The sequence below is a fragment of the Lissotriton vulgaris genome, chromosome 2_1 (genome assembly GCF_964263255.1).
Source record: "Lissotriton vulgaris chromosome 2_1, aLisVul1.2, whole genome shotgun sequence".
In the NCBI taxonomy this organism is placed as follows: domain Eukaryota; kingdom Metazoa; phylum Chordata; class Amphibia; order Caudata; family Salamandridae; genus Lissotriton; species Lissotriton vulgaris.
In genome coordinates this window covers 585,206,926-585,228,029 of record NC_141687.1, presented here as the reverse complement: position 1 = coordinate 585,228,029, position 21,104 = coordinate 585,206,926, and the positions used below count along the sequence as shown (strand labels likewise).

Below are 21,104 nucleotides of genomic sequence, written 5' to 3'. Positions count from 1 at the left end.
CTGATTTACATATAGCCATGTCTAAACTGGGGTGGCAGAGTGGGCTAAAGAACGGTGATGGATTAAACCCAGATCTTTTGACTGGGTGTGAGTGTTTGATTGATTCAGATGCTCCGTCCATCACCACCCCCTTTTGTACCCCTTCCACAGACCTAGCAATGTTTAATACACAATACTAATATTTTCATAATTGAAACCGCATCGCCCCACTGGTCAGTCAGTCAGCAGTCTAGCAAATGACCACTGACTTAGCCGATGCCAGCAGGGTGGAGCGGTAGGCATAATGCAAGTGTGTGTGTTAACAGACATGCACACTTAGGTTTCTCCAACCCAGCTGTGTTACACATCTGGGTTGGAGAAATGTCACAGGTGCCTAAGCCCTGTCTGAGCAGCGAACCACACCACTCAGACCAATCTTGGCGCCACCCCCTATGTCACCCACTTGACAGTAGAATATCACTCATATGCCAAGTGAAACCACAAAATGACACACAAAGGCGGTCTCAAAACTTGGTAGTTGTGTTGAGTAGCTTGTTCCTCCTGCTTTTCAACAATTCTTATGATTGCATTTGTTCCAGTGTAAACGTACCTACTGATATTCCTTGGTTTGAGCACAACAAGAAAATATTCAAACTATACATACTTGAGAAATGTGTCTTGTTGTTGGAGTTCTAGATCTGTCTCTTCTGCTTGACCCAGTTCTCTCAGATCAGTGTTAGATGTGCTGCTCTCTTCTTCTGGGAGAGTTTCAGTAGTCAGACCTAGCTTAGTATGTTTTCTTTCAGAAGGGCTTTTTGGAGGTCCATGACAGCTCGGCCTTGACTCTTATACTTAGAATTTATGTCTATCTCTCCTCATAATGCAGATATAGCTGGCCTTGTTGCTTCAGTTCTATCGGTCGTTTTCTCCTAGACCATAATCTCTTCTCCTGAGGGGTGGTTCTACGAAAGGTCAAGTGGCATGGTATTCATCTCCTCCTGAAATTGACCAAGGACGGCCAACGTTCTCTCTCACGGGTGGAACTCTTGAAGTCATGCAGGCCATTCTTTGTCCTTATCTTAGAAAATTACAAAGGGGTTATTTATTCCCTTGTGGACAGTCCGTCAGGGGGCAGAGGCCATGGCCTCAGCCACCCTGGAAGTGTAGTATCCACCCCATTGAAAGATCAAGGTTTCGTCGAGAGGGTCTCTGTGCTGTGATGGAACCCCCTAATCTGGCAGCTTCCTAGACAGGACTGCTTGGTTTGCTGAGAAGGCGTAATGTTTAAAAACCTACTCTGCAAAATATTGTTTACAGAATTCCCAAACACAATTTTGTTTTCTCCTAACATAAAACACATAGCCCTGACACACAGGCAGTTTTATATACTATGACTGAACAGCCTGTGGCAGCACGATCACTGGTGGCGCCAGTAGAGGCTTAACTGACAGTAACCCAGTGGTTCCCCTCCTCTCAATGGGGCATGGAAACAGAGTTTGGCAGGAGAATCAACGCTTTTGTATGTCTTCCAGTTGATTTAAATCCTAAATGAGACCCAGCCAAACTCCTAATAAAGCCCAAAATCTCTGATTGGAGCCTTGTTCAGCCCTTCCGAATCCTGGATGGCTGGCAGGAGGGCCTTGGAGAGATCCACTTGCATACCCTTTATTTTCTGAGAGAGGGTTGATGTTCGTTCTTGTTCTACAAGGACCTTCCAAACTGTGTTTCTCTGATATCAGTCCAAAGTAGCGTGTCTCTTTTTTCGATGTGGGTCTCCCATGTCACCACTCCAGCCTCTGACATGTTTTTCTTCTACTCCTGGCAGAGGGCTCAAGCAGTGGCAGAATCTACTAAGGACATGGAAGCCGCAGCAGGAAGGGCCAGTTACATCAGCTCATCGCGGCTAACCAGACCAGACCCAGGAGCTGTGGCTGCTGCCGCTATCCTGCAAGCTATCTTGCAAGGTCTACAAGCAGGGGAGCAGTGACCCAGGAGGAAAGACGCCACATTGTCAGCTCGCTCATTCCCCATCACCGATGTAGTAAATGCAGTTACTGGAGTATAAGTCAGAGACCTTCAACACAATCCCTTGGGGAAGCAAACAAAAAGAAACAAGTGCTATATAAGTGCAGAGGATCTTGCAATAGCCTATGCATAAGAATCCAAAAATGTGATGTTGTATAGTTTCCTGTTCATAATACAATTGTGGTAAATTTACAATAATAATTAACAATAAATTGGAGAAAAACAATCATTTGAACTCAGAAGTCCTTGGTTTGGTTTTTACTATCTGATGTATGCATATTTGGAGTAAGTGACCATTAAAAGACTGATGGCAAACAAAACACAACTTAGACCTCTATCACTTGTATTAGAAATAAAATCATATTTATTTCACTTAATATGGCTTAGTGTCTTTTCATTCATGACATATTGGGGGGCAGGGCGTTCAGTTTCTCAAGTTCGCACAGTGTTGCAGGAGGAAGAAGAAGCTGTACAAAATGTTGATCTTCTATTGCCGGTCTGTCATGGGCGAAGCAGCTTGGCTCATCATCCTCCATCCTCTTCCTCAAGCAGGGGCTGAAAAGAGTTTTTTTTTAAAAAACATGTAAGTATGATTCTGCAGGAGCAAGTCTCACAATTTTAACCTAGAAAGCAGAGCTGTCTTAGATTAGAATGGCATCCACCCTGCCTTGACAAAACAAATTCAACCTTATCTTTATAACGTATGACATCTTGCCCTCAGAATCCTAATAGACACGGCATCTCACTGCTTTCATCTCTGGGGATGTAGGAGCCACAAAAACATTTCCTACACTTAGTACTGTAGTTGCTATATAAATCAATGGATCCTTCAGCAAGTGATTTTGAAACCAAATGATCCAACTGCTCCAGCACCAAGCAGACAAAACACTTTAACAACTCTTGCTCTTAGCCACCTAAAAGCAATCCTCTGACATGCCCTAAGCATAAAACATTTTCTGAAACGAATGACTGTCAAACTCTTATTTGTAAAAGCTGCAGAACTTAATGACCATAGCAACACAAAGGTCATACCAACACTCTATCCCTTCACAATTTTGCAAGCTAACTTTACTTTTGTGCTCCCACTGTAATACAACTCTGTGCTCCCAAGAGTGTGTACCTGCCCTGCAACAGTTGCCTTCTCCCTAATGTGCACCTCTTGGCTTTCTGTGTGTTCGTCCCATAGTTTTTTCTTCCCACATCTACTGCAAAATTCTGTCTCTAATCCCCTCGTGTGATTTCGCAGCATTTCCAACAACTTTGGTGTTCGGTTCTACACCCTATACAGCACCCCATGTAAACCTTCTGCAGTTCTAACCAGTTTGTGTACCCTCTGGGCATTTGTACTAGTGCCTCTCCTGCATGCAATTTGGTGCCACACTGGCACCTAAGTGCACCTCTCTTACCTTTCATTCCTGTTTCCCAGCCAGCACCCTTTGTGCTTCTTTGGCATGCTTTGTGGATATCTACCATCATCATACTTTACTATCTACACCCTTCAGGCATGTGTTATGTGCCTTCCCCCCTCCTTGTATGTCACTGCTGTTCCCTCTGTGCCTGATAAGCAGCCTCCGTTTACCCACTACTATTCTGCACCATTCCCTGGGTAACTCTAAAGTCACTCTTTTACGCTCTATACCCCATCTGGCTTTATATGCGTGACCCTCTTATCTGTAATCATTAGGTTCCTCTTTGCCCTACACCTATTAACCCCATTCTGAGCATGCCTTGCACCTCTCACAGGTATCCCTACAGGTGTATTGCTCCATCATGAGAACTTCACTATATCTGTAACATTGGGATGTTTCTGTCGGTCCAACCACTTTCTTGAAATATTCAAGATGAAAAAGTTTTTTTTAAATTTCAAAGAAAGAGAGATCAGCCCGAGAGAGAGTTAGGGACTGCTGCCCTTTAAGGCCACAACCAACATCACCCAGTGCCCTGAAGCCTACATGCCCTTAGGTCTCGCTCGCACAGAAATGGTCACAGAATACTGTGGCTCCCTATTTAGACCGTGTTTCTTATTTATAACTGCTGTTTTATGGGGTAAGTCTTTGGTGTCTGTTATATTGTTGACAAAAGATATTAATTTGCTAATGGAAGCATGCCCCTCCTATTTAGCAAGTGCTGTAGAAATATGGGCTGATAGAGAATTAAGACTCCATGTGTCCTTTCATCTATCCTAAAATCTCAATATGAACAGTTTCAAAATGGGCAGGGATAGGGTTAGTGTTCTTCAAGACCAAAACATAAGGCAGGTCCCTTTGTAATAGTGAGTAGCCCAACTATAGTTTAGGTTTCTGTTATATTGCTTACAGAAGATATTTTTTTCTGATTGAAGTAGGCCCCCTTTCGTGTAACAGCTTTAACAAATGCACTAGAAAGATAAGCAGATGATTAAGATTCCATATGTCCTTTTGTCTACATGAAAGCGATAGTATGAACAGTTGCAAAATGGTGTATGATGGAGGGATAGTAAATTGCAAGACTCTTTGATGAAGGTCTTTGTGAGAGTGAATATTCTAGCTCTCGGCATCCTGCAGAGAAATTAAATGATACCTCATCGCTATCCTAGTTAGGTGGAAGCGCACCTGTCTGGTTTGCTGAAGATATCTTAGGGGACCTTCAGAAAGCTTCCTTGGCAATGTTTCTGCCAATTGATAACCATTGGCTTTATGATAATAACTCACATTTTCTATTTGCTGACCTATTTGTTTTAGGCTGTATAGCATGAGTTTGGTTCTTCTCTTGTCCAAACCTTATTTACAGTATCCATACAAGATCTTACTTTCTGTAAACCGGCCTTGAAATCTTGTTACAATTGCTGTTCGTTTAAACACAAAAGTCAAATGTCAGGTTTCTTTTTCCATAGGAGCTTGGTGTTTACTTTTTTTTCTGTGACTTCAAAGTGAGAGTGTTTATAAGAAAGCAAGAGGAATGCAGATTACTGTCCCCATGGAGCTCGCTCATGCCTATTTTATGGTCCAGTTCATGAGGCTGTAACATAATCCTTAAAACAGGCCTGCAGTTAAAAGGTGATCACACTAAACATTCATGACGAGGTTCTTATATCAAGGCACTGTGACTTTTGCTTAACCCCTTCAATGCGGATGCTTGGGAGCCGTCCGACGCATCAGTGCTCATGTGCGTTGGACGGCTCCCACGCATCTGACGCCATGGCACTGGAAATCCCTTTGGTGCATGCACCAGAGGGATTCCCTTTACCCCTCGGAAGAGCATCCCCAGCTCCCGAGGCCCCCCCAGGGGTTTCCCTGAAATGACGATCAGCGCGCATGTTGCGCTGACGTCATTCCAGTGAAACCGAAACTGAAATGAGCCAAAAGGCTCATTTCAGTTTACCTTTCTATGTGCTCAGGGAGCTATTTCAGCCCCCTGAGCAGGTAGAAAGATTGGAGGGGTATCGTTGGAAAGGGGAGAATCTCCTCTGTAGATCCCTGCCGGCACAAATGTTCTACCCCACAGCGTTCCCCTCAGTCTCCCGAGTAAAATGATACCTCACTTGTGTGGGTGGGGCAAGGGACTGTGACTGGGAAGAGCCCAAAACATAGGGATTAAGGGTACAGCACCAAGAATTCCTAAGCGCTACATTCTTCTAAAAATAAGTTTTTAGCCATTTCTGCATTAGTCACCCACACAAAGTGAGGTATAATTTTACTCGGGACACTAAGGAGAATGCTGTGGGGTAGGACATTTGTGCCGGCACGGTGATTCCACACAAAAATATGTGGAAATGTGTTTCTTTCAGCTAAATTTGAGGTTTGCAAGGGTTTCTGGGTAGGGAAATGTTGGGGGATCCAAGCAAGCCATACCCCATTGGACTCCCCAGGGTGTCTAGTTTTCAGAAATATGTGGGTTTGGTATGTTTCCTTAGATAGCGGCGAGTCTGAGGCCAAAACCCCAGGTGCTTCCCCCCCAAACTAGGTAGTTTTGTTATAGGTAATTTTGAAGTCTCCACAGTACGATTTGGGCCATTTCCTGTTGCAGCCACTTTGCCCATCCACACAAGTCAGGTACCATTTTTATCGGGAGACCTGGGGGAACGCTGGGTTGTAGGAAAAGTGTGGATCCACGCAGATTCCAGACTTTCCCACACAGAAATATGAGAAAAAAGTGATTTTTTTCTGCTAAATTGGAGGGTTGCAGGGGATTCTGGGTAGGAAAAAGTTGGGGGTCCCATGCAAGCCATACCTCGCTGGACTCCCCCGGGTGTCTAGTTTTCAGAAACGTGTGGGTTTGGTAGGTTTCCCGATATGAGCGCCGAACCCTGGGCCAAAAACTCATGCCCCCTCCTTGCAAAACCAGGTTGGTTTGTGATAGGTAATTTTGATGTCACCTCAATAGGTTTTGGGCCCTTGCCTGTCACGGTTACTTGACCCACCCACACAAGTGAGGTACCATTTTTCTCAGAAGTCTTTTGGGGACGTGGGGTGTGTTGAATTTTGTGGATCTACGCAAATTCCTGAACTTTTCACCACAGAAATGAGGGAAATGTGTTTTTTGGGTCACATTTTTAGGTTTGGAAGGGATTCTGGGTACCAGAACCTGGTGGGAGCCAGTCAAGTCACCCAATCCTGGATTGCCCTGGGTTTCTAGTCTTCAAAAATGTATAGGTTTGCAAGTTTTCCCTAGGTGCCGGGGGTTCAAAAACTACAGCTAGGCACTTTGTCAAAAAAGGGTCATTTTTCACTGTGAAATTGTGGTGTGTCCACGCTGCATTCTGCGCCGTTTCCTGTCGCGGGCACTAGACCTACCCACACATGTGAGGTACCATTTTTCTCGGAAGACTCTGGGGAACGCGGGATGGGTGGAAATTTGTGGATCTACGCAGAGTCCAGAACTATCGACCACGGAAATGGAAGGAAAATGTGGGTTGAGAACCAGTCAAGTCACACTATCCTGTATTCCCCTGGGTGTCTAGTTTTCAAAAATGTGTCGGTTTGCTAGGATTCCCTAGGTGCCGGCAGAGCTAGGGTTCTAAAACTACAGCTAGGCACTTTGCAAAAAAGGGTAACTTTTCATTTTGAAAATGTGGTGTGTTCACGTTGCGTTTTGAGCCATTTCCTGTCATGGGCACTATGCCTACCCACACAATTGAGGTACCATTTTTATCAGGTGACTTAGAGTAATTCAGATTTGTAAAGCAACTGTTAATACCTATTGACTTTCAATGCATTTCTGCCTTCCAAATGAAAGACAATGTGTAAAAAAGAAGTCATTTTAAAAAATGAGGAATAATACTCATGCTAGTATGAGTATTCCCAATTTCGAAATGTGCAAATATCTACTGTTTCTAATCTCTATATTTTGTTCCCATTTCAGAAATACATCAGTCTCTTTAATACCGATTTTTCCATCTATACATTTCCCAGAATAATTGCTATATACCTGGTACATAATAAAAAACCATTGCAAGTCGCTGCTCAGTGTTTGGCTCTGGGTTCGTCGGGTTCTTGGTGAACCTACAAGTCCTATATACCGTAAGGTCCAGCGGATGTAACAGTATATTGCTTTCAAAGAGTTGTCATAATTAGAAGAAGTTACAGGTGAAAACCTAGAAACGTGCACATAGAAACGGGACACAAATGGCTGTTTTTTTAACTCATTTTCAATTTTTCCTATATTTAACTGTTAGTTTCTACAAAGAAACCTTGAAGGATCCACACAAATGACCCCTGGCTGAATTCAGAATTGTGTCTACTTTTCTAAAATTTATATCTTTTCAGTATCCATTATTGCTTTCATACCCATTTCTACCATTAAATGGAAGGAGGTTGAAAGCACAAAAATGAGCAAAAATAGGCTATGTCCCAGAAAAATGCCAAAACTGTGTAAAAAATGTTGGGTTTCGGACAAAAGTCTCATTCCCTAAAAGCTGGGAAAATGGTGATGTCAGCCCCACAAACCCTTTTTTGATACCATTTGCAGGGAAAAAACCAGACGCTTTCATTTGCAGCACTTTATTCCCATTTTCCCCCCAAAATTTGGCTAATTTCTGGGTCCCCTCCAGGGTAATCCCAAAACCCTGGGTACCTTTAAAATCCCCGTGATGTTGGAAGACAAGGGCGCAAATTTGGCGTGGATACCTTATGTGGTCAAAAAGTTACAGGGGCTTAAGTGCGAACTACTCCAAATAGCCCAAAAAATGCTTAGCACAGGGGTGGGGGAAAGCCTAGCAGCAAAGGGGTTAATGTTACCTCTAGGTAATGGCTAATGATCTTTCTGTTTACAGTCAGTGGATCAAAGTACCAGACCCTTTTAATAATATCATACATTGTCAAGCCAAAAGATGTAGCCTACACAACTACACTTATTGAGCAACAGCCTAAGTATGTACAACATGTACAGTAGCACCATGCTATAAAAACCAGGCCTAAAAAAATCTACATGCCCAAATGTTATGGCGAATCAGATTTTATCAGGTCAAGCTATTTTATGACCTACTGATCCATTCTGGCAAGTGAGCTTAAGCTGGAAAGAAAGATGTACTCTGTGCATTCAGGAAGTGAATGAGCAAGAAACATGCCTTTAAATCATGTTTTATCTTGACACATTTGCAGTCTGTTCAAGGACAGAGGTCAAATGTCAGTTTGTCTTTTTACTAATGGAAGCTTATCTCATACTTGAAAATGGTGTTTACTTTTCTTTCTATAACTACAGTTTGAGAATTTTGTAAATAGAGCTCTGACAATCGTGAAACAAAAGTCAGTTTTTTTTCTAACACAAAACATTTAAATAGTTTGTAAATGAATAGCACAAATATTTCAAAATATATCCGGAATTACAAAACCAATTTTTTTTTAATTCAGAAGTGTGATGCAAACAAAAATTTAAATAGGAGCAAAACAAATCAAAACACTTTACTTGGTGATGTGCAAATGACAAATATTCGCGTCTCGTGAACTTTGGGGGCAGCATTACCTTATGCCAACAGGATCCCTGCCCAGCTGCCGGTCTCCCCCCGCCGCCGCAAGCCTCACTTCATCCAGGCACGGCCGCTGTGACGAGGGGGGTGGGGGGGGGATACTAGTCCCAGGAGCCCCAGCGGCAGAAAGCCGCTCCTGCCCTTTCCGCGCCTGAAGGTGCTTTAAATCGGACGAGAGCCCCCGCGTCCCGGGACACGCGCGGGCGTCGCCGGGAAAAGGGCGGGCCGTCTAAGGCCGTCCGAGGCTGGGCTGGGCTGGGCCCGACCCCTTGGTTTTTGAACATTAGGATTCCGAACAACAACGAAGTGAGACTCACGAGTGCCATTAATGACTGTAAGAGGGGACGATAAAGTTTCTGTTGTGTTTTTATCCCCGTATTTTATTTTTCTGTTAATGAGGAATCTCGGGTTATAGTTTATCTAGTTTTATTTTCCTCTCATTCATAATAGCTTTTGTATATCCAATATAATTTATATTTAGCAGCCCATTGCAAATATGTCAAAACGAAAGGGAAAAACAACCCCTCTTGAGCTGGCTAGTGCTACGCTCGACAATTATCTGGTATAAGCAGTAAATAAAATAAACACTGAAATTGACAAAACAGAACGGCGATTATCGCTGGGCTTAGGTAGTTTGCCAACAATGCCCTCGACACCTCTGGCAGTACCACCCATAGATAATAGTAGGGAATGTAGATTCTCCAAGTTTGTGATGAGAGAATCTGTATTTCATTAAAGACACGGAGGCTAGCATTATGCATAACCTTTTATTCCACCACTCCTTACAGCACTTAGAAGTAATACATCATCAAAAAACAAACTTCTAGAACATAGAATGTTCAAACACAATATAACTCGGAACACAGCAGCCATCTTCCTCTTTTACGCTGCTCCTGAAGAAAAAACAAATTAACTCCAACTTCACGCCGAACTTCTCCAAAAAACTCCCTTACTTCTCATCTGAAAAACAACATACAAATAAATATACACTCTTTTTTTTTTCTTTTACAAAAAAACTTATTAACAAAACTAAAACTTCAAACCCCCCCAAACCACACCCATAAAAGGGAGGGTGGGAGGGATAATGCTAGCCTCCGTGTCTTTAATGAAATCCAGATTCTCTCATCACAAACTTGGAGAATCTACATTTCATGGCAAGACCGGAGGCTAGCATTATGCATGTTCAAAGCTGTGGTAAAACCACAGACGACACATGCCCCAATGGTTTTAAATAAAACTTTGCAAAAACATCTGCACTTGACCAATCAGCCGCACACACGATCTCATCCAAATGACCTCCAGACAAAAAAGCTTTACTTGTCATAGCACCTCTCACTGAATGAGCACCAAACTCATCCAAATTCACACCTGCTTCAAATATACAAAATCTCACCCATCTAGCAATTGTAGCTGATGAAACTGGCCTGAAAGGCTTAACAAAAGAAATCAACAACTGCTCATCTCCATCCCTCCTAAACTCACTCATCCTTGCCTCATATTCTTTCAAACACATGGCCACACACAACTTTGGATGATCCAAAAATCTAGGATAAAAAATAGAACTTGACATGCATTTTGTCCTTTTAGTTACACTAAAAAGAACCCCATCAGGAGTAAAACATCTGTTACGAACATCCAATGCCTTCACATCGGAAACTCTCCTGAAAGAAATAAGGCACAAAAGACTCGCTAATTTCCCCGACAACTGCTTAAGACTTAAATACTTATTAGCTGGCCAATTCTCAAACAAACTTAAAATCTTATTAACATACCATTATACCTAGGCTTAGGCGATCGTCTCAATTTAATACCTTTCAAAACTCTACAAACCAAAGGTTCCCTTCCAATCGAACAACCACCAACTAAACTATGACCTGCTGCAATAGCAGACCTAGAACAATTAATTGTCCGATAACTCAAACCTTTACCAAACAAAATAGACAAGAAATGAGCTAACTCTATGGCAGAAGCCTCCACGGGATCCAAACCCCTTTCCAAGCACCAACAAGACCACTTCTTCCATGCTCCCAAATATCTTTTCCTGGTACCTGGAGCCCATGACTCATTGAGCAAATCCTGAGCCTGCTCCGAAAGCGCTCCGAACTGCTCATCTCTCCTGATATCCTCCAAACAAGAAGGCTCAATGCCCCTTCCATAACCAAAGGATGAAACATTCCTCCTTCTCCTATTAACACATCCTCCGAATCTGGAATTAACATTGGCTCCTCTACCGCCAATTCCAAAAGACCTGGAAACCAAACCTGACCAGCCCAGAACGGTGTCACCAACACCAACTCGCACTCCTGTTTCCTCACCATCAGCAACACCCTCTGAATCATTGCAAATGGAGGAAAAGCGTAACACTGATTCTTCCTCCAATTCTGCTGAAATGCATCCACTTCCTCCGCCAAGGGATCCGGCCTCCAACTGTAGTACCGATCCAGCTGAAAAGTCAACCTCGACGCAAACAGATCCACCTTCAACGGACCCCACTCCTTCACCATTCTCCTGAAAATCTGAACATTCAGCTTCCAATCACTGTAATCCCTTAAAAACCTTGAATTCGAGTCCACTACAACATTGCTCTTGCCTGGAAAATATTCTGCTATCAAACCAATTTTCTCCTCCAAACAAAAATTCCAAATCTCCTTTGCCAACTGAGACAGATTCTTTGACCTGCTTCCAATCAATCGATTTATATAACGGACAGCTGAAACATTGACGTTGATCAAATTCCTTCCAAAACTCTTTAGAGCATAGAGCCCTGCTTTCCTCTCTAAACCATTTATATGCATCGATCTCCACTCTTGAGACCACCTCCCGCCAGTCTCCTGATCCTCTAAGCAAGCTCCCCATCCAAAAAGGCTTCCATCTGTTTCCAAAACAAAATCCGTGCAAATTCCAAAAATTGCACGACCGTTCCAAGCTTCCAAATTCTCCAGCCACCATAACAACTCCTCCCGAGCCTCTTCCGAAATTACCACCTGATCTCCATACCACAAACCCTTCCTGAGAACATCTGCCTTCAAACGCTGTGAAGCCCTGTAATGAAGAGGATCTGGGAAAACTGCCTAAATTGAAGAAGAAAATAAACTAATCACTCTTGCTAAAGCTCTCAAGTTCATAGAATCCTTTTTCAAAACACATTTCACTTCCGACAGTATTTACATTGAAACCCACAAACTCCAAACATTGAGATGGAACTAAAACAGTTTACTATAAAACCTAGATTCTCCAAAAGATCCATACAAAACGATAGCTAAGTCTTCAACTCCTCCTGACTCTGAGACATAAGAAGAAAATAGTGTAAATACATAATCATTTGAACACCTCTCTCCCTCAAAATTTCGCCACAGGTCTTAAAACCTTCGTGAAACACCAAGGTGCAGATGCCAGACCAAAAGGGAGAGACAAAAACTGGTACAAGCGACCCAACCACCTGAACTGAAGTAACATGCGACTCTCCTCCGCAATCGGAATCGTGAAATATGCATCCTTCAGATCCAACTTCACCAACTAATACTTCTCCTGCAAAATATCTCTTAACAGATGGATTCCTTCCATTTTGAAATGCCTGTAAACCACAAATTGATTTAAATTCCTTAAATTTATCACCGGCCTCCATCCTTTTACTTTTTCTCCACCAAATAAATAGTACTTACAAAGCCCTTGAACTCCTCTGAGACTTCCTCGATTGCACCTTTTCTTAACATTTCCAAAACTTCCTTCCCTACAATCTCCTTTAGCTCTCCATCGAACACCAACTGATTTGGTTCTCTTATTTGAACTGGAATATTCACCAGTTCCACAACATATCCTCTCACAGCTCCTAAAACCCAACTGTCTCTTGAAATCTTTTTCCAATTTTCCTCGAAAAATCTCAACCTTCCCCCTACCTTGTCTGGGAAAAAAACAAAATTTGTCTTCATACTTACAAAAGGAACTTTGTGTAAATAGAGCTCTTCCCCTTGGCTGCCGCCCTCTTCCAAATCCTCTTCCTCTTTGCGGGAAAATCCTGTCGCAGACTGGAAGCCTCTGAACGCAGCTCTACCACCTGACTGATATTTTTCCCTCGAGAATCCTCGCCCAGGGATCAGCCCCTTCCCCTAGTCCTGTCAAAAACACCTCTGTTGAAGACTCTTAAGACTGGATTGAGCCTTATCCAAACTTGTAAAAGTAGCAACATATTTGCCAACTCCTTTAACTAAACCTTCACCAAACAGAAACCCTTTTGGGTCATCCGTTGGCTCTTTCTTCGAAAAATCAGCCAACTTTGGACTAATCCTCATAAGAACTCCTTTTCTTCTTTCAGAAATCAATGCAGCCTTTGCATTTCCCAATAAGCAAACCGCCCTTTGAGACCATCCTCTCAAAAGATTCAAATCCACCGTAACCTTCTTCATCTTTGCCTCCTCTGCCACATCTAGAATTCTAGCTAATGGCCCTAGTATGTCCAATAACCTGTCTTCACACTGTTTCAGAGCCTTCTCAATTCCTTTCCTAGAATGACGACCCATCTTAAATAAAAAACTTATAAGATCAGGATCCAAATCAGGAGTTAAACAAGCCTTTCCATCCAACACAGGCCTAGAACACTCAGCCTTCATAACTGCCCTTGCCTCTTTCTCCAATGGCCTGCGAATCCATAGTTTTATGAACTCTGCAACATGTGGCAGAGGCCACCAATCACCACTTCTGGGATGTCTAATCAAATCCGGGCTAAACATCTCCTCACCCTGAGGATCTTTCGCTAAGCCCTTCTCCTTCCTTTCTTTTTCATTTTTATCACTGTCCATGTCCCAATCATCGTCATCATAATTTTCAAGAATGAACTCATCCTCATCACTCTCTTTTTCATCAGAAATCTCCTCAGAAGATTCCTCATTATCTTTCGTGCCGCAATGGACACCCTCTTTTGTGCCGCTCTGGACACCTCCATCTCTTGTGGCGCTTGAACCACCAGATCCTTTTAAAAACCTCACTTCAACATCCACATTTTTAAGCTTCTTTGCTTTTTTCACAACCTCACTACTCTCATCTTCATTAACTGACCAAAATTCCTCCTCCTCATCAATGTCAAATCTCCTTTTCCTTTTAAAAACACTTTTTAAAACATCTTTCATTGAATTTTTAATCTCTTCCTGCACCATCCTTCTCAAATCAGGCTCCCCTGAGCCTTCTCCTTGTGTCTCCACATTAACCTCCATTATACCACTCGAAACGAACAAATCAAGTAAAAACCTCTAATAACCTCCTTTCCGCGATCCTTCTAAAACCAAAAACTTCTCCTCAAATGACAGTTTCAACCGACGAAGCAATCGCGTCACAAAAAGCGCACCAATGCACTCTAGTCCTCCTCTAAGATGGCCACCAAAAACGTCATCACGCACGCATGCGCGATGACGCGACCACCATCTTCATCCGAAACAAGAAGAACCTTCGCAACTCGCAGCGTCTCCCCCGCCTCGCGGACTCTGAAACGACAACCCTCGAGCCAACGCGAGACGAGTATGTTGCCTCACGAGCTTGCTTAAATAATAACGTTTCTCTTACTTTGTTCTTCTTTTAAAAAATTCCGAACGCTTTTAAATTCAAAACAGCATATAAATAAAGGAAATTTATAACAAACACACCAAACCCAAAAATTGGGTTATCAACGATCAAACATACTCAAAACATGAAAAAGTGCATTAAACACCCACTCTCAAACCTAAAACAATTAAAAACTTGCTCTCCTCATCAAATTAAAAACGTGTAATCTTCCAAACATAATTCACTCAATCCTTCTTAAATTAAATAATTCTGAGTAAAACACAAGAGTACTTATCTGCAAGGAGCAGCAAAATAAAAGAGGAAGATGGCTGCTGTGTTCTGAGTTATATTGTGTTTGAACATTCTATGTTCTAGAAGTTTGTTTTTTGATGATGTATTACTTCTAAGTGCTGTAAGGAGTGGTGGAATAAAAGGGTATGCATAATGCTAGCCTCCGGTCTTGCCATGAAATCTAGCAATTTAGTTGGTACCACCCCTGAGGCTCTAGTCCAAATACCAATAACACCTACTAGACTGGTTGATATCTCTAATACTCCTACCCAGAGTTCCCCGGTCCCTAGAACAAGAAGGGGCTGTAGAAAAACCCAAACAAAACGTGGAGGAAATTATAATAAAAAGGGAGCTAAAACACCCCCAACAAGCACATTAGGTGGAGATGAGTCCATGGATAACCCAAGCACAGTAAACATTAATGCTGACCAGTTTGATCTGTTAGTCAGCATTATGGGTGCCAAAATATAAAATGTAATCAAACCTCTGACAGAAAAGCTATTTTTTATCTCTAATAAGGTTTCTAGGTTAGACCAATTATCTGCCCATTTTGAATTGGCGAATAGACCTAGGGACGAGTTTTCCCCAGGGACCCCAACCTTATCAGAGTGTTAAGGCACACTTATAAGAGTGTAGTAAAGCATAGGCAAGATGTGGTTTTAAAAGAGCATTGGAGTAACCTGGCCTGTGCTGCTAAGCTTAATAATACAAATTGTTTTTGGTTAGCCACTAAGTCATTGAGAGCGTTTGGCAATACATCCACTCCGTTAAGCTGCAATATAACAAGTGAAGCGTGGGTAGCTAATTTTTCAAAAATATATGCTTCCACGTCTTAATGTGAAGATATTTTTGAAAATCTCACCCTCGTTCAAATTCAAATATCTCTGTCAGAAGTCGGGGATGCAATAAACCAGAGCCTGGGAAATAAAGCCCCGGGCCCGGATGGGCTACCGATTGACCTTATAAAATCAAGGCCAGAGTTTTGGGCCCCCCTGCTATTGAATGTTTTTAATAATTTAACAATAACTAAAATTCCAAATACTTGGTCCACATCCGTAATCGTTCCCATTTTTAAAAAGGGAGATAGATCTAATCCGAGTTGCTATACACCAATCTCTCTAATCGACAACACTCTTAAGATACTGGGGAGGATCTTATTTAACGAAATCAGAACTTGGGCAGAGGATGGAAATATGCTAAATAAATGCCAGTTAGGTTTCCGAAGCAATCTTGGAACGGTGGAACAGTGTCTAACCTTAATTTAATTGTAGGGAAATATACCATCGCCCGGCACAGTCCCCTCTACCTGGCATTTATGGATCTTACATCCACTTTTGATTTTGTTAATAGATCCAGGCTTTGGCAGGGCCTTTTAGAATGTGGGTTGGATAAAGATATGGTGCATTTTTTAGCGTATTTACATAGTGCTTTAAGGACTCGAGTGAGAATAAGTATGGATGGAGCAGTTTCAGGGGACATAGAAGTTGGTAGAGGCGTCAGACAAGGGTGCGTTCTTGCCCCACTTTTATTTATTTCATATGTCAATGAGTTACATAATGTACTGTCCAACCAAACTACAGATGTCCCAATAATTAATGGTAACAAACTGCCCGTTCTACTATACGCAGATGCTCTTCAAATTTTTGTTAGGGGTTTTGTAGCTTTTATGAATAGTCTGAATCTTTGCACAACTCTGCACCACTCTAGAAAAAAAAAGCAGAAGCTACTCTTTGGGGCTGGCATATAGACAGTCGCTCGAACTGCTGCAGCAGTCACATCAGCCTCTTTGAGGCAGGATGTGGGTCTGGCAGGCAGTTTGGAAGACTGATGTCCTTGCAGGTCTGCAGTCTTCTTCTCATGTGATAACAACCACTAAGCCGCTTTATTTTGACCTTATCAGTGCATTGTCATCTCTTGTGGGGGAGGCTTCAGCTTTTCCTCCCAGGGAGGAAATCTATCACATATGACAGATGAGTCATACAAATCATTCAGCATGACTATTTCCCTACTCTTTATTTTTACTCTGACAAATGTCCCCCTCACGTTCAACTGTCTTTCAGAGAGAGCACCTCTCCATTCTGTTATAGGAGGTAAAAGTGTTGCTTTCCTAAGGTGCTTTCGAAAGGGTTTTGGAAAGAGGAAAGCATTTGTAAGCTTGCTATTTCCTTGTACCAAAAATGTAACAAGCATTTACAATGCAATGGTCTCGGCATTATTAAAGGTAGAGCTATTGGCATTGCTCATGACATTTTTTTTCATTTTCTTTTTTTTTAAAACCATAAATAAATGGTATTGTCATTTACAATGGCAATAAGTGAGCATTAGACAGTAGTAGAGAGTATTCCCGGACACAGAGCCACACACACAGACAGAGCCACGCACACACAGACGGCTCTGTCTGTGTGTGTGTGCATGACTCTGTCTGTGTGTGTGTGCGTGGCTCTGTCTGTGTGTGTGTGCGCGGCTGTGTGTCCGCGAATACGCTCTAATGCTCACCTATTGCCATTGTAAATGACAATACCATTTATTTATGTTTTAAAAAAAAAAAATCATGAGCAATGCCAATAGCTCTACCTTTAATAATGCCGAGACCATTGCATTGTAAATGCTTGTTTTGGGTCTTGACTTGCGAAAATCTACTATGTGTATATATATGTATATAGAGATAACTCTAATCACTAGTATATGCAGTAGACCTTTGTACTCTCTACCATTCATATTTGACTCTTAGAGTATATTCATTCTTATCTCTTCCTTGTGTGACTTTGCATCTTGTACATTTGCATTTTTTTCTGTTTGTATCTTTTATGTAACGCATGTAACCCTAAATCCTTGTGTTTTGCAACTGGTTCTTATGTAAAGCGCTCTGACACCTTCGGGTAAAGTTTGCGCTATATAAAATCGCATTAAATAAATAAATAAAAAATAAAGAACAAAGGTTTCTAACATACCAATATCATTTGCCCAAGTGCTGCTAAAATATATATATTCTTTCAACGTTGAACGATGACAATGGCCACGAGCAACAAGCTATGGCATCATTTGTTCCTGCACTTGTGTGAAAAACTATTGAATTCGTGCACATCCTGAATGATGCGCTATTAGAGCAACGTGCACAAATAAATATTTGTGGATGTGCGCAAATATGCAAGATAGATTAAGTAGCACGTCTCAAGAATTCTTCCGGTACAGTTATCATCTAGCCCACAGTGTGAAGTACATTTAAATTAGTATGTTTTTAAATGAGAAGTTGTTCAACACCAGATTGAAACTCGGTTTCCGAAATGTATTTTAGGAAAACTGTTGCATGTGGATTGTTGATTTAAAAAAAAACTTCCTGACTGACTTTAAACGGCCCTCCTTTGGGCGGAGCTCCGAGGGTCACAGAAAGTGGACAGGCATGAGGGTCACAGAAAGTGGGCAGGCATAGAGTCTGTGATGGAAAGACCAGTATGAGAAAGAGAAAAAGGTATGGAGAGAACCAAGATCAAAGGAAAGGCTTACAGTCCATGATGGAAACAAGCATTGGCAAAGTCAACAGGGCTGAAATTAGCAGTCAGACTATTAGCTTTGTTAGTGCTTGTTTTGTTTGCTATTGTTTTTGCAAAACGTTTTTGTTGGGGGAAGATGCTGGACCTCGCCCATCTAAAATACATTGGCTAAAAACAAAATATGATTTGGTTCCGAAAAGCACACATTGCCACAAGAGACCCTGGCACTTAAAGGAACTAATATATGTTTGGATATGTTCCTCATGAAAGGGAAAATGCCGTCCCTCAGAGAAGTGAACCCTCTCTGAAGCGGGCTGACCCCCTGCTCAATGCTATAGAAGGCAGATTTAAAACGAGAATGCCCAACAACAACACATCAATGGATGAAAAGGGCTGGATAAATCAGACAAAAAGATACTAGAACCTCTGTAGGGACCTATATTGCTTTTAACATTGAGTGAATCTCAAACATTAATAAGAGAGATGCCAGAAAGGAAACTACAAAGTATTATCAAAACATATATATTTTATTAATCTTTTTGTTTTCTAAGGTGAATGTTTTTGGGAACATTTATAAGTCTGTGCATATCATTTTGTTATCACAAAAAAATTCATCACTTTTACATACATTTTTTTCTTTTTATAACATTCATAAGCAAGAAAAACGTGCCCTCTCATAAAAGTTGATCCTAACATTCATACACACATACTCACAACCCAATCATACTGTTTCTATTGGTTTAAAAAAGACATACCTATCTACATAAACAACAAGGTCTAAATCATACAAAACACAAGGTTAACATAAATGGCAACTCTAAGGTGTGCTATATGAGATGGAGTAGGGATCTAGATGGTACAGTTCCGCTAGTTAAGTTGGAGTTCACTAGTTCATGTCCAAGACAATAGGTGTTAAGCCGACGTACGTTTCGGTGAATATCACCTTCCTCAGGGCCATAGACAACATATACAGAGATACGACATAGGTAATATTAGAGAGATTGAGGGCACAGTGCAATTTTCTATGGTGTGGAATCGTCTCAGCATAGATTGTGTTGAGGAGCGGATGCTGGGCGTTCTTTTTGAGGCATAAACTGGATTCAAAAGATTTGATCTCTTTGGTTTTCTTGAAGTGAGATCCTTATGATTCGGAACCTCTATATTTCTCTGTGCTGGTCTTTAGTATCTAACTCTTCAGTGTTTAAAATCAGCCAGCCTCTCTTTTTTTCTGTTTTCCTAATGTTGAAGGTCTGGCGCCGCAGTCAGAGATTCCAACGACTCAGCATGCTGTAAGGCATATTTGCGACGTGTTTTAAGGAGTTTCAATATAACCTTTTGTGCATGTGGCTGTAGTCGTAATCGGGGGTTCTTGTGGAAAAAATCAAGGATTAGGAACATTAGGAAAACAGAAAAAAAGAGAGGCTGGCTGATTTTGGAAAATTGCACTGTGCCCTCAATCTCTCTAATATTACCTATGTCGTATCTCTGTATATGTTGTCTATGGCCCTGAGGAAGGTGATATTCACCGAAACGTACGTCGGCTTAACACCTATTGTCTTGGACATGAACTAGTGAACTCCAACTTAACTAGCGGAACTGTACCATCTAGATCCCTACTCCATCTCATATAGCACACCTTAGAGTTGCCATTTATGTTAACCTTGTGTTTTGTATGATTTAGACCTTGTTGTTTATGTAGATAGGTATGTCTTTTTTAAACCAATAGAAACAGTATGATTGGGTTGTGAGTATGTGTGTATGAATGTTAGGATCAACTTTTATGAGAGGGCACGTTTTTCTTGCTTATGAATGTTATAAAAAGAAAAAAATGTATGTAAAAGTGATTAATTTTTTTGTGATAACAAAATGATATGCACAGACTTGTAAATGTTCCCAAAAACATTCACCTTAGAAAACAAAAAGATTAATAAAATATATATGTTTTGATAATACTTTGTAGTTTCCTTTCTGGCATCTCTCTTATTAATGTTTGAGATTCACTCAATGTTAAAAGCAATATAGGTCCCTACAGAGGTTCTAGTATCTTTTTGCCTGATTTGTCTCTCCCCCCTCTGGACCTCAAATTAACTGGGAGAACTCTTTCTTACTAATATGAAAAGGGCTGGATGAAAACCCCTATGCGTATGTGCATTATATATGTATCATGTTAATAAAACGAACAGATGGCAAATTCAGGATCTTGAAAGTGTGAGGAATGGAGCGAGATGAAAGTAAACGCAGGAACCTGACAAGGACAGGCATTAACAAAATGGAGTAACAAAAGCCCCCGCAGAGGGGGTGGGGAGAGCTTGGGAGGAGGGGGTCCCTGATATGAAAGCTCCGGACTGTCCCCGGACCATGGAGGGGGCTCCCTGCATGTACTTTGCAAGGGGGCCCCCTCAAGTTTCATTACACCACTGGCATAACGTTACTCTTTGATGGTAGTGATGGGTGTGGAGAGGAGCTTTATGGATTCTGTGGTTTGAAAATAAAACGCTGCCTGTGGTGAATGGACAAAGCGGGCAGGAAAGATGAGACAGTGACAACAGAGTGACGAGGAGGGACCAGACTGTAATGAGTGCATGTCTAGCTGTGGTGCGCCGGAGCTTGTGGTTGTGAAGGCTACTAATACAGCACTGCCCAGTTTCTAGCGCCTTAAAGTGGAGGCTGGGTTTACTATCGGAGCTGATCACCCCAGATAACGCGTCTACTCACCGAGTGTAGTTTCCCAGGGCCGGCCTGTGGGGAAATGCTGCCCCTGTGGAGTACGGCTGCGCGATGCACACTGGTGTCCGGAGGTCGGGAGAGCTGTCAGATGCCGGAGCGCACGGACCCTGCTGGGG

The 21,104-nt window shown here is 41.9% G+C and overlaps 2 protein-coding genes across 6 annotated transcripts in view; one reads left to right on the top strand and one right to left on the bottom strand.

The window, feature by feature from the left end:
* Nucleotides 1-2,381, top strand: part of TKFC (triokinase and FMN cyclase) — a 222,592-nt gene extending 220,211 nt beyond the window's left edge. For all 4 annotated transcript variants that reach the window (XM_086955605.1, XM_086955604.1, XM_086955606.1 and 1 more), the window contains exon 18: nucleotides 1,805-2,381. In XM_086955605.1, the coding sequence (XP_086811731.1) occupies nucleotides 1,805-1,966 (162 nt within the window). In that variant the 3' untranslated portion in view covers nucleotides 1,967-2,381. The remainder of the gene's footprint in view (nucleotides 1-1,804) is intronic.
* CYB561A3 (cytochrome b561 family member A3) overlaps nucleotides 2,342-21,104 on the bottom strand; it is a 186,720-nt gene continuing 167,957 nt past the window's right edge. For both annotated transcript variants that reach the window (XM_086955609.1, XM_086955608.1), the window contains one exon: nucleotides 2,342-2,559. In XM_086955609.1, the coding sequence (XP_086811735.1) occupies nucleotides 2,530-2,559 (30 nt within the window). In that variant the 3' untranslated portion in view covers nucleotides 2,342-2,529. The remainder of the gene's footprint in view (nucleotides 2,560-21,104) is intronic.